A 14346-nucleotide genomic window follows, 5' to 3' on the forward strand; every position below is an offset into this window, starting at 1 on the left:
CACCTAGAAACAACTAGAATATAACAAATATTCAAATAGTCACACACAGAATGTGCTTTGGAGAAAACTCACTTTCTTTCCAACTGGGAAGGCGAGGGAAAATAGGAATGAGAGAATCAAAGAGAACGAAATGCAGCAAAAGTGGCAATTCCCAAGCCCTGAATCATCTCTACTTCTTCCTACCAGAACACTGTGTATAGGCTACTGCACGCTCTAAAAGATGAATCCGCCGACCAGGAAGAAAAGCTCCCCCCCCCTTTTTTTTTTCTGCAAAGACAACTTGTTCATGAACCAAGGATACTATCAATCAAGTCACTGTTGCAGGGAAAGAGAACAAACTAGTACTTCCACGTTACTTACCTTAGGATATGGATACTGCTTTCCTTTGGGATACAACGCTCCAGTAAATCGAGGGATAACCATGTTAGGCACCAACGAATCATTTATCATCAGGAAGGCAAGCCTTTCTCCATCTGGTGACCACCAGTGGGCAATGTGAGAATGCAGAAGTTCCTCTAGAATAAATGAGCGTTATTTGAAACCAACTGTAGAGATGTGGGCTCAGTGACCCACAAACATCTGTCCTTGAAATCTCCATTGCACATATACATTGTTTTTTCTATACAATGTGTTGGATTTTATCAACATGATAGAGAATTCTGTATTTCTGAGTTACCCTTTTAGTCCCAGGACAAGCAGATGCAATGGCAGGAAATAATGAAGCAATGAAGGCAGGATTTCATAGACTGTCAGCAGTGTGAACAGAGAAAATGAAAGCACTATTGGAGTAAAAAGAATAAGAACAGTAACTGAAGACTGAAATATGGCATAAAACCGTATTTATGACACCATTCATTCACATTTGCATTCAATCATATTTCCATCATCAAACAAGTTAAATACCCACTAGACTTATGAAACTATTTTAAGCTCTAAAAAAAGAGAATGAGAAATATAGTGGATATCTTTCATGCGACCCCAGACCCACTATTCACTTATCTATACCTGCTTTCTGGTCCAGAAAATTAGCGTGGATGAACTACAGCAGAAGGGCCACCATGCCCTCCAGAGCATGGCCTTTATTGTACTATGGCAAGAGATTAGAAGGAGGAGAGTAAAGTCAGAGTATGCATTTTCTTGGCTCTACCCTGAAATGATACTTCAGTCTAGCTGTGTGTTTTAAATGATGTCACTACTCCTGTCAATGCAGTCTCTTCTGTGAAAGTTTCTCCTTTTGTATCTTGTAATGGCTCATCTCTATGGTCACAGGGGTGATTATAGCTTGGTTGCTACTAGTCTAGAGTATAGCTCTGTCCTTCATGGTTTCACTTTGTAAATGTGGTCTCTTTGTAAATAAATCTGCTTCAGATTACTGAATGTGCCAACTTTGTACTGTGACAAATACCATGATGAATACCAGTAAGAGACTCAGAAAAGGGACTTTTAAAATTAGATGTTGATATTAAGTTGGTGATCTATATCTATATCCATCTATACCTGTACTATCTTTGATGTAATAATCATCTTTCCAGGAGGGAACTGGAGCATAGATAATCCACAGCAAAAGATGGAATCTTGAGTAATCCGTTGTCACTGGCGATGATATAGAATGAAATGCAGATAGACAGGAAAGGTTTTGGGAGGATAACTGGTTATGGTACTTAATTGCTACAATAGTGGCACCTGTAAAGATTGTAAAATGAAGCTTGCATGGTTCATATGATGCCTCAGGGAGATTCCACAGGGATAAACTGAAATGGAAACCATGCCTGCAGAATCAGGAATACAAAAAAGATCACCTTGGTGTCTTTGAGGGAGTCCCTCTCTTCTGTTGTTGCAGAGAGATAAGGCAGAGGTCCAAGAGAGCATAGTAAAGGTGGCAGAGCCCCACAACTCCAGTCGTTTTTAAAAGCTAAGACAGAGATATTGGAGAAGTCCAGGACAATGGCACATAGGACAAGGATGCTTGGGTGAACGTGTGCAGTATACATATGCTTTCTGGACCAGTCTCATAAATAACACATTTATAGTGGAATGTTGCTATATGTGTCCAATTTTATGGCTGAAGATGTTGAACCTCAACATTCCCACAAGTCTTTTTGCTGACAGAGGCAACCTCTATCCCAGGAAGCTAGGCGTTCTCTGCATTAAGGTAGAGTGGAAGATAAATTCCTATAAAGTTTAAGAGGCTACATCCCCAGAGGGGGATCTCTCTCTCAAATAAATAAATAAAATCTTTATAAAAAAGAAAAAAGAAAGGGCTATGCAGCAGATCAAGGGCATGGTACAACCTTCCCTACGGTCTTTACCTCGTGACCCAGCAGATAAACTGCTAATGTAAAGGTGCATGGTAAACAGAGATGCTGTGTGGAGCTTCTGACACTCATTATATGGCAATCAAAACACAGGCACTACAAGCTTTAGAGGAAGGCCGTTTCCTCCTGTGCTGATAAATATTCTCCTTTTCAAAAGCAGCTCTCTACTGGGCTCTTGCAGAAACGATTAGCCTGACCATGGGATACCAAGTGGCTCTGCAACCCAAACTGCCCATCATGAACTGACTGTCCTCTGATTCACTGACCATAAAACTGAACGCATACAGCAACGTCCCACTATAAAATAGAAGGGGTATATATGGGACTGGACAGAACGCATAAGTAAAGTGTCCAGATTATTGCACCTTCCACTTTACCCTTTCTCCTCCAGCTCATATCAAAATCTCAAGATGTGTTTTCTAATGCAAGTTGGCAGGGGAGAAATAAACACAGGCCTAGGTTATGGGTAGGTTTACATGATGTACTCGAAGCCTCCGGAGTTGGATAGGCTCTATACCGCAGTCTGACTGAGCAGTGGCGTTAAAAGACTAAAGAAAACAAATGCTCCCAGCTGGCAGACTTTTGAACAAGATTTTTAGTTTTCTACTTCTTGTGGAAAGAGAATTGGCTTGAAGCATGGATCTACCCTGACTCATGCACAGTAACTAATGAAAGACCTGATTAGGGTTATGGGAAGAAAATATTAGTGACAAGGAAGTTTAGGTAAAGAGAAGTGCATTGACATATCAGGTAAAAATGTAAAAATATGAAGATATTAGTGTGCTACTTAATATCCGCCAGAACACATCCATAGCAGAGGGGGCTCTCAATAATCAGCTGGACAATATGACTACTGAGCGCGTCAGTCTGCTTTGGATCCCACCATTACCTGCCAATGATAGGTGGCTGTCATTAAACTCTTGACACAGCATTATTTGCCAGCAGGACCAGCTGTCTACCTGGTGGCGGGCAGATTACATGGGAAGCATTCCATAAAGAAGGGGTAGCATTTTGTCATTACAGAGATAGACACATACTCTGGTATAGCTATGTCTCTGCTGTTTCAAGTCCTGTCAGCACTGCTATTCATGGATTCACAGAATAGCTTACCCATTACCATAGTAATCCACTCTACATGAAAAAGATGTAGCAAAAAGAGGCGACAGGCTCAGACCATGGCATTCATTGTTTTCTATTAGCTATATGTACCTGGCTTGATGGAAGTGTTAACTAGTCTTCTCTATCTTGGTTTTGGCATTATAACAACCTTGAAGTTGGGATGTCATCCTACAGCAAGCATGTGTCCCTCTCACATAGCCAGAAAGCACAGATCTAGGAAGTAAAGGGTAGAAGTGTAGCATTCTCTATCACTATCACACCATTACCCCACTGGACATATTTTGTTTCTCGTCTTCATGATAAGGAGTTCAGTGGGTATATGAGTCCTAATGCCTAAGGGGGGATTGCCTCCAACAAGGAATGTCATAATTCTGTTCCTCTGAATTGGAAGCTGAAATTTCCCCCTGATCACGTGGGGGCTCAATAGGACTGAGGGGTTGGGTGGGAACTGACAGAATACTGTGTGTCTGATGATTAAGCTCATCCGCCAGGAAGAATATGTGTCTTCACTATATAAGAGAGAGCAAAGAAGAATATATTGGGACCCAGGAGATTCTGAAATACTCCTTTGTCCAACTCAATCTCATTTTGCAATTCTACATTTGCACATTCCAATTTCCATTTCAATGGAAAACTGAAATTGTAGCAACCTAATTAAGAAAAAGAAGCAGAGGAGTAAGATTTGGCAGGGATAAAATTTTGGTTCAATCCACCACGTAAATTATCTGTGTAGTCAAAATGCTGGCAGAAGGAAAGGGAGAAATGAATGAGTAATTGACAGAGGGAGCTAGGATTACCAGTTAAGGCCATATGATAACCTTATTTCTTTTCTTAATGGGGGCATCTGCCCCAAAACCTTATATGGAAAATGCAAGTGTTGACTGTAGTTATAAATTTCAGACAGGTGTATAAACTGGACTAATACTACCCTAAAAAGAAACATAGCAGATGGAACTTCATGTGTTCTTTCAAGGACACAAAGTTTTTATTTGAATAAATAGTAATATTCCCATGATCTCTGAATTTTTTAGCTGTTGTCATTATGAAGCCAGACAAATCAAATGAGGAGAATAAAGTTAGTACATGGTATTTACTTTCTTGGTTCTCGCCCACTGGAAACATGTGAGTTTGGCTATGTTCCTCAACACAAACTTACTGCTTCTATTACATCAGAAACCATAGGGTTCCCTCCCTCTAGGTTCAAGTAACAGTTTACTTACCCTTCTCACTTCAGGTATAAATGGCTAAATCAATACTAGCCAAAGGTTGCTACAAAACCCTTGTCTTTGACAAGTGGCCCCTTCACAGATGGAATTTTGTATACTACTCTGAATGTGCCATTTCTTTCCAATTGTAATCCTGATCCTGATTTGTACAAATTACTTACAATTCATATGAGGAGACATGAGTCATCCACATGACACAATGGGGGGAAAATGCTAAATGCCAACTGAGTGTAAACTCTTAGTCTTATGAGCCTTGAAGGTACAGAGAGATCAGATTGTGCTGACTAAAATCAACACAAATGGGGTCTATCCTAGCTGCTGAAGTATGTGTGTGCAAGGACTTCCCAAGAATAAGAATGGCCCAGATTTGAGAGTACCATTCAACAGAAACTAGGTATCATCTACTCTTAATTTATTTTAGAGTGATCTATGCCTAAAGTTGTTCCTCACAAAAATGCTAAAATAGCAAAGTAGTACACACAAAGAGTTATGTGACTTCCTTCAGGTACAAACAGAAAGCTAACTGAAATGGGAAGGAGATAAATAAAAGAATCTTTAATATGCATCTGCTTGAGTGCACACCCTTCTTTAATTGCAACTAATAAGGACTTTTACTCATGAATTGAAACTTCCTGTGTTAATTATATTATATTATTTACAAACAACGTATTTCTACAAATTGCATTCCATTCCATTTCAATGAAGGTTTGGTTCTTCTTTGTCTTTATTACAATGATTAGAAAATCTCACTGCCGAACAGATGGAGTTTTCAACACATGTTGTTTTATATCAAAGACACTTAAAAACATAGCCTCAACACAAAGTACTTACAGAAATCTAATATATAATCATTGTGTTCAAATTAACATGCTATTCTGAAAAGTAAGCTGATTTTATCCATTTGTAGTTTATCAATTTAGACAGATAAGATTTCGTGAGTATGCGACTACCAGCCAGATAGGTCTGTGGTTCGTTTTTTCCCCTTTATTCTCTGTATCTCACTGTCAAGTTTCTTAAAAGAACTGTCTATATTCATAACCTTCTCACTTCCCATTTACACCTCTATCCACTGCAGTCTTGCTTCTGGTACCACAAATTGACTCATTTTGCCCTAACAATTTCTGGTAGCAAAGCCAACAGTAACTATGGAATCCTTAGTTTGTTTGACCCCCTGAGACTCAGCTTTATTATTCTATCTTCCTCTGGCTTCCACGGCTGCATCTCTGATTTTTTCTTTTATCTTAGTCCAGTTTTACTGGGATTTAGTAAGTGCTCAATAAATATTTGTTGAATCAATGAATGGATGAATGTGATTTCCTATATCCAAGAGGAGGCAGAAAAAAGGTGAAAATAGTCATTTTGCATTGTTCTCAGTAAACAACCAAAAAATGTAACTATGTCCATCTATTGATAAGGATATTGTTTATGCTATCAATCTTTTCTCTCACTTCTTTATTCTTTTCATTCTTAAAGTCAATGCAAATACCATTTCTTCCCTGAAGCCACTCTATATTCCATTAGACTTAATCCTACTTACATTTCTAGTTGGTATGTAGACATATAGTTCTGTTTATATTTCTGTTTACTGTGCTCCAAATGGTTCCTTATATAATAGGTGTTTACAGTTTTTCACTCCACTAAGTTGGAAATGCCCAGAACATAGAAACCCTATTCCTCTTCATATTGCTCTCAGATAATGCTGGAAAGATATAGGTACTTAATAACTGTTGAATTGAATATTATGGAAGAATTCCTTAAAAACACATTTATAAGTCATTTAGGCACATTAGTTCCAATATTTTATATGCTTAAATAACTTAAAGTGACAGTCATTTTTTTCTATTTAATAGATTCAGTACTTTATGGAAATTTTCAAAGTTGTATACTTGGTAGCTGTGAACTTTACTTTTTTTTTTTTTAGCAAAGAAGTCATCTGATATTTTATTTAGTTGAGTTACTATGTTAAATGCACCAATTTATATGAGTAACATGAGATGCATTTTGTGTGAATTACGTTTAAAATGTTTCATTTTGAGCATGATATTTTATTTTTCTTCTGAACTTCACCTCTTTAAAACACATTTTATTTGCTTTTACTTTCCTTATGAATTGAATAATACTAGACATAGAGACAAAGAGGCTTTAAAATAACACATTTAAAGACTAAAACCTCGACCTAAGTGCCTGTGATTGGGATCAACAGCCACACTCACAGACTGGCCTGGACCTAAACAGTTTAAGCCATGCCTTTAAAATGTGCCAAAAAAAACATTTTCTTTTCTTTTATGTGACTCCTTCTCTAATCTTTATTTTTTCTATGATATTTACAAAAGGGAAATTTCAATTAAAGTAAGTGAAGATGTTACATGTTACTTCTTGAGTCTCCCACACATACTAATTCAGACTGTAATTGATTTCTGTAAAGTAACAAAAAAAAGAAATCTCCACACTAGAGTACCACACACATACTGTTGAAGATTATATGCATTCTTAGTAGATGTCACTGTGTTGTCCTAACTGTACTGAAGGGAAAAGAGAAAATCTGGGATCTGGGAGCTGTTGGTATCTTGGAAAAGCAAAGTGCTAATGGGATTTAGGCCATTCAGATGTCATTGATTTTTCCCTCACCTGTCACCCTCAACAGCCTAAATCCCTCTGTCAAACCTTAATACCAATTCCCTTGATATTGCCCCTTCTCTTGGAAATAAAGCAAGAATTGAGGTAACTCTGTCGTCAATAGGGTTCAGAGTCTTTGGTTGAGGAAGCAGACCAGTGAAATCTAATGGCTTAGGTCCATAATGTGTGTCATTCCTTAGGGAACGATGAAAAGGCACTGAATTCTAACAGAGTAGACCAGGAAGAGACACTGGTTTTGAGGACACACATTCAAGTGCCAGCTATGGCACTCCTGAGCTTTGAGGCCATGTCCAAGTCACCTGTCCTCCCTAAGTCTTGGTTTCTTCAGTAAATGACTAAATATGCTAGCATTGTGAGGATTCAATCACATGACACATCTGGAATTTCCTAGTGTACTTACACTGTAAGAGCCAAAAGGACTGAGTTTAATTTGAATGGCAAAAACTATAATTTGTCCATCTCTCTTTTGGAAAGTGTCAGACCGACAGTGTAATTACAGAAGTTTTTGTCCTATTTGTCCTACCTATCCCCCAACACAGTGTTCACTCCCCACCCAAATATATAGAATCTTATTCTCTAATTAAGAAAATAACCATATTGTCAGATAATGGTCTTTAATTTCTCTTCTCACAATTTCCTTAAAAAATGTAATGCCATAAATTATATAAAGCCTTAAGTAAAGGACAGAAGCCCAAGGCATGTTGTTCATTTGTCCAGTCAGTATATTCTACATTGAGTTAACTTAAAAGTTCTTTGATCACATTTTGTTACCCAAGGTAGCATGCCAGCACACTGTGAATCACCATTGTTCCCACTAAATTATTCCTTCCCTCCCTAAAGCCCACTACTTTTATAAATGCTTGCTCACTGTGGCTGTCACCACTATTTACTAGTGATCCAAACCAGAAGCCAAAGAATTATTCTTTTTTTTTAAAAAAAGATTTTATTTGTATTTATTTGAAGAGATAGAGACAGCCAGCGAGAGAGGGAACACAGGCAGGGGGAGTGGGAGAGGAAGAAGAAGGCTCCCAGCAGAGGAGCGCCGTGTGGGGCTCGATCCCATAACGCCGGGATCACGCCCTGAGCCAAAGGCAGACGCTTAACGACTGCGCCACCCAGGTGCCCCCAAAGAATTATCCTTGATTTCTTTTCATCTACCCCATCAATTTAACCACTAAGATCTATCTGTTTTACTGCCTCATCAATTTTAGAATCTTCCCTCCTTCTTACTGCTTTAACCCTAGTAATATTGCTCATTATCTTTCAACAGAACACAGAAAAAAACCTTTTTTTTAAATTATGATATGTTAGTGACCATACAGTACATCATTAGTTTTTGATGTAGTGTTCCATGATTCATTGTTTGCATATAACACCCAGGGCTCCATGCAATACGTGCCCTCCTTAATACCTTTCACTGGGCTAACCCATCTCCCCACCCCCCTCCCCTCTAAAACCCTCAGATTGTCTGGCTTCTCATTGGTTCTTTCTGCTATTCAATCCCAGCTTTACACTGTTGTCAAAAATGATCTATATATATGGAAGACAGAATATTGACACTCCCTTACTTGAAAAGCTCTAATAGTTACCCCATTTACTAGTGGAAAAATAATTGAAATCCCAGATTATTTTTAGAGTCACTATCCCTTGGTTCTTGCTGCCTTCCTTTTTCTCAAATTTTATGCCCCAATAATACCAAGCAGATTTTAGTTCCCAAGGCACATACCATGCTATTTAACCTTGCTATGCTTTTACAAGCTTTTGACTCTTGCTTAGATTTCCTTACCTAGTTTCTTCTTTTTTTTAAGTTTTTATTTAAATTCCAATTAGTTATCATACAGTGTAACATTAGTTTCAGATGTACAATACAGTGATTCAACACTTCCATACAACACCCAGAGCTCACCACAACACGTGTCCTCCTTAATCCCCATCACTTACTTAACACATCCCTCCACCCGCCCCCCCCTCAGGTAATCATCAGACTGTTCTCTATAGTTAAGAGTTTATTTCTTGGTTTCCCTCTCTCTTTCTCTTTTTTTCTTTTGCTTATTTGTTTTGCTTCTTAAATTCCACATGAGTGAAATCATATGGTATTTATCTTTCTTGACTGACTTCCTTCGTTTAGCATGATACTCTCTAGTTCCATCCACGTCTCTGCAAATGGCAAGAATTCATTCTTTTTTTATGGCTGAGTAATAGTCCATTGTATATATATATATGCCACATCTTCTTTATCCATTCATCTGTTGAAGGACACTTGGGCTATTTCCTACCTAGTTCCTTCTTACATTTCTTAATCTTTTAGGCTCAACTCAGAGGGTTTCTCTGTTAGGAAAATGTTTGCAAATCCCTAGAATGGGCTAAGTCTCTTTTGTTCTTTCATAGAATCCTGTGTTTCTTGTGATCTGACTGCTTGTCCCACTGCACTGACATGGTTTCTTCATCTGCCAGGGTCTCACACAGTGCTGACAATATTTTGAAGATACAGGACATCTCTCACCTAGCTCTTCTGCATAAGAGATGCTTAGTTCTTGCTACCTAGATTCCTGGAACCATCCACATTTCAAATTTGTTTTCCACCTATCTCTTTAATTCATTGGGCCATCTCAGGCCCCTCCAATAATTTATCCTTTTGAAATAAGGAAGTCAGAGTCAGCTTCTGATACTCTGAATCAAAGAACCTCATTTATCATTTTGTGTGTTTGAATTTTTAAAAATTCAGAGCATGATTATTTTTTTTATTTCCAAAGTAGTTCCTACTACTCCTCAGAATAAACTGTGGCCTCTAAAATATTTTATTATTTGATGCTGGCATACACACAAAAATATATTATAAATACACATGTATACATATGCATATAAATCTCAAAGGCTACAGTGTCTCTTCATTAATAAAATAGCTCCACCTAGCAAAATGTATCTCTTAATGTAAGGTACTTTGTTTTATTCCCTATGATATCTCAGCACCCTTACAAATACTTGGAACATAGTAAATCTTTAATAATGTCTGTTTAATGATAGAATGGATGAATAAATGAATGAGGTAAGTGATTTACTTTTCTTACAGAACTGAAAATATTGACTCTGAGGTACAAAGATTGCATTTGCCAATATTGCTCAAGAAATAAAATTTATTTTCAAGATGATCCTTAGCTTTATAATTTCTAATCAAACACAACTAACTGACTTTAAATCTTGATGTATTTTGCCAGTATCAGTTGCAGCATCTGAAACTTAGGTATTAACATCAAGCCTTGAGTCTTCCTGAAGAAATCCGTACCTACAACCCGGCTGACAACTGGTGCATGATAAAACTGGATACGGGTTTTCCTTACCTGAATCCTTTTAATATTCTCAACTATCATGAAAACTTGATTCAATAGTTATTACTAATAACCCTTTAAGTGGGTTTTATTTTGCTCCCCATGCAATGGCTTCTACACTGTGACAGACTATTCTTAATGAGAATGACTAAAATCAAGTGGCTTTCATGCACATTTTGAGCAGTAAAGGTGTTTGTTTCTTTCTTTCCATTCTCAGAAAAATTCAGCATCTAATTCCAGAGGGACATAAGATGATTATTCACTTTCATTAGTTAAACATCACCAAAATCAAATCTATCATGCCTGAACAAAATGTGTGTGTGTGTGTGTGTGTACACACACACACACCCCTCAAATGTGGCAAATGTGAATCACAACCAGTCAAAATATGAGCACATGCAGACATGAAAGCATGAAGGCAATTTTGAGAGGAAATAAGAGGAAATGGAGCCATAAGTATTGTTCTAGAAAGAACAGATTTCTCTCAGATTTTGTATAAAAATATGTCGTTTGTGTTCTTTTGAAACAATCTATTCAACTCACCTTCATATAACCAGTCAGCAATCCCATTAAAGATAATTCCTTCTTTTCCAGAAGATGTCAGTCGCAATGAACTGCTCTTTATATCAGGTTGATAGTAGATATTATTTTCAAAAATATAAATCTAGATCCGGAAACATAAAAAACAACCCAGAAATTGTAACATATTAGGAAGCTTTTAGAAATACTTTCATACTATAGAATAATAGCTGAAGAGCTGTGTTGTATTATTTGTCTGCTTTCAGTTTGTGTTTATTTAATACAGACATCTGCATTGCTTTCAATTATTAATGGCTATTTCCTTATCATATCAATATCAAATTGTCATTTAGAAATTACACAGTACTGGTATTGAAGCACTTAAATCCATATTTTCGACAACAATTTTTCATCTACTTAATCTCTTTTATACCACAAAATTGATTTGGGTTTGAGATAACACTTTGCATACTTAAGAGACTGATAAACTGTAATAGATGCCATTTTAGTAATAGTCAACTACTTAGAAGCTTCAATTTGGGGTCTTTAACTTTTACAAAAATGGATTTGGTCACCAATAAAATAATCTCTAGAGAATCTTTTTTTTAAGGTTTTATTTATTCATTTGATAAAGAGAGAGAGAGTGAGAGAGAGAGAGCAAACACAAGCAGGGGGAGTGGCAGACAGAGGGAGAGGGAGAAGCAGGCTCCCCGCTAAGCAAGGAGCCCAATGGTAGGCTCGATCCCGGGACCCTGGGATCATGACATGAGCCAAAGGCAGATGCCCAACCAACTGAGCCACGCAGGTGCCCTTCTAGAGAATCTTTCTAATTCCATCCAGCTTGACTCATAAATACCCTGATGAAAGGAAAGGGTGGCAAAATTCCTTTGAATTGATAAATGGGACACACCTTGCTATGCTCCACTCTTCGATGGCAGTTCTTTCCTAAATAGCATATTAGTAATAATGACCATGTGCTTCAGGGTTCAGGAGAGAGTTTTAATTTGAACACATCACAAAGTCTTCCAAAATAATATCATCATCAACAATAACACCCCCACAATAGGAACAACAATAGAAATTCAACAGGGTCTGTCCACACAAAATAGAATTCAGGATAAAATTAACAATAATCCATGTTCAATGGATTTTAATGCCAAAACTGCTGGTCTGTGTGATAATACAACCTTAAGAGAACCATGTTTCACCCACATGTTGGGGAAGTAGAATATTACCTAATGGAAGCCACATTGCTATCTAGATTGAATATTCTACTAAGAAGGTAGAAGATGGCCTAGAGCCCTTGTGCTCCAGCATGGGGCAGGACCATTACATAATAGCAAATGGAGCAAACACCAGAACTTCTGATACAATCCTCTAATTATGAGATCCTGTATTTTAAATCTTGGTGTGCAAAATGATGAAAGCAATCTTAATATCCAGGAAATGTCATTGATATTCTACTTTGATTCTGGTGATTTGGCAATATATAACAGTGAGTGGATCTAATTAATCATTTCAACACTGCATGTCATTTATATTACAGGTGAGAATGCCAAAATAAGAATAAGAATTTTTGAGGGGTGAGGGTGGGGAGAAAGAAAGATATAGCACGGTGTTCAAAAGAGAGGGCTATATCATCAGGTAGCCTTAATTTAAAATCCGAGCGACTTAGATAATTCTATTAACCTTTTTAAATCTCAGTCCTCTCCTTTATAAAATGCGGATAAGTCTCACACCTGCTGTGAACCATACATGACATGATGAATGTAGAACATACAATACATGTAACTTATACTAGAAACAGGTAATTTGGGTTCAAAATCCTAAGCTTTATAGAGGCTACACATTCTAAATCAAAATAAAACTTTTACAGCTTAAGCCAAACCAGCATTACATATTATGTTGGTAAAATATGGACCAGGAGCAGCAGAATACTAACAGCCGTAGTATTAGTACTAATAGTGGAAAGAGGAGAGGTGATAACAAGTGATATTTACTGCTTTCACTTCATTTAGTTTTCAAGTGATGATGTGGAGAAACAGAAATAAGCTTATTATTGAAACCATGTGGGTCACACTTAGCTGAAAGTTTGAGAACTATTATTTCAGGTGTCTGAAAACTGGATAGAAGTTGGCCTTAATGACTTCCACAATCCCTTATAATGGAAAAAAAAAATCACTTTATTCTAGCAATCTAAAGCTTAAGCTTTACATCTTCTGTACACTACCTCCTTCTGCCTTTCACAAATAGTATGTGAAAGAGGCGCACAAAGTCTTCCTTACTTGGAAGGAATCCCCTTTTTGTACCTGAACCTTCTATTAGGACTTGTGAGGAATGACGGTTCAGATCATCCACACCCATGCTACCTAAGCACATGTGGCTATTCTTAGGAGTAGAGGTGACTTTGTCCACAGTAAGATAGTTCCAGAACCTCAGCTTTCTGAAAGGAACAAACTCTAAGACAAAACAATTGATAAAACCTCCACGATTTCAGCAAATGTATAAATTATCCAAAACCACTGACCAGTAATTACATTTATATTTGAAGAACAGATTGGATGATATTCAGAATCCATATGAAACTGACATCTGCTTCAATGTAAAAGAACAAGCAATATGGAATCAGAATTTTAATGCCATTTGCTAAAAGCTACAATACCAAGGAATGTCCACAAGATCTTTTTTCTATGGACAAAAAGTTAGAGTCTGCCTTCATGAAAACGTACATTTATAATCTTCTAACTTCTTTTATTTTATTTTTTAAAAGATTTTATTTATTTGAGAGTGAACAAAAGAAAGAGAGAGAAAGAGAAAGAGAGAGCACAGCAGAGAGGGAGTGGAAGAAGCAGATTCCCTGCTGAACAGAGACACACACCCACCCCCGCTCCCCGACGTGAGGCTCGATAACCAGGACCCTGGGATCATGACTTGAGCCAAAGGCAGACACGTAACCAACTGAGCCACAGGCACCCCTTCTAACTTCTTTTAAATAGCCAAATATTTTCCTTGGATTACATTAGTTTCAAATAATAATCACAAATTCTATCTACTAGCTTAACAAGGTGAGAAGTCCAAATATTCACAGGTACTACACCTGGGCACCCTGATGAAATTAAACAGATCCAAATGTCTATCATCAAGGGCTGCAACTAGATTTAAATCACACTGAAAATGTGACAACCACTAATGCCATTTATCCTA

General features: G+C 37.4%; 1 protein-coding gene across 4 annotated transcripts in view; it reads right to left on the reverse strand.

Annotated features, from left to right (window-relative positions):
* Positions 1-14346, reverse strand: part of DPP10 (dipeptidyl peptidase like 10) — a 648232-nt gene that overhangs the window by 106562 nt on the left and 527324 nt on the right. For all 4 annotated transcript variants that reach the window (XM_087856800.1, XM_087856769.1, XM_045804069.2 and 1 more), the window contains exons 8-9: positions 11167-11287; positions 361-515 (exon numbers count right to left, since the gene is read on the reverse strand). In XM_087856800.1, the coding sequence (XP_087712926.1) occupies positions 361-515; positions 11167-11287 (276 nt within the window). The remainder of the gene's footprint in view (positions 1-360; positions 516-11166; positions 11288-14346) is intronic.

Source organism: Ursus americanus, chromosome 1 (assembly GCF_024610735.1).
Source record: "Ursus americanus isolate L20-20 chromosome 1, mUrsAme1.1.p, whole genome shotgun sequence".
Lineage (NCBI taxonomy): Eukaryota > Metazoa > Chordata > Mammalia > Carnivora > Ursidae > Ursus > Ursus americanus.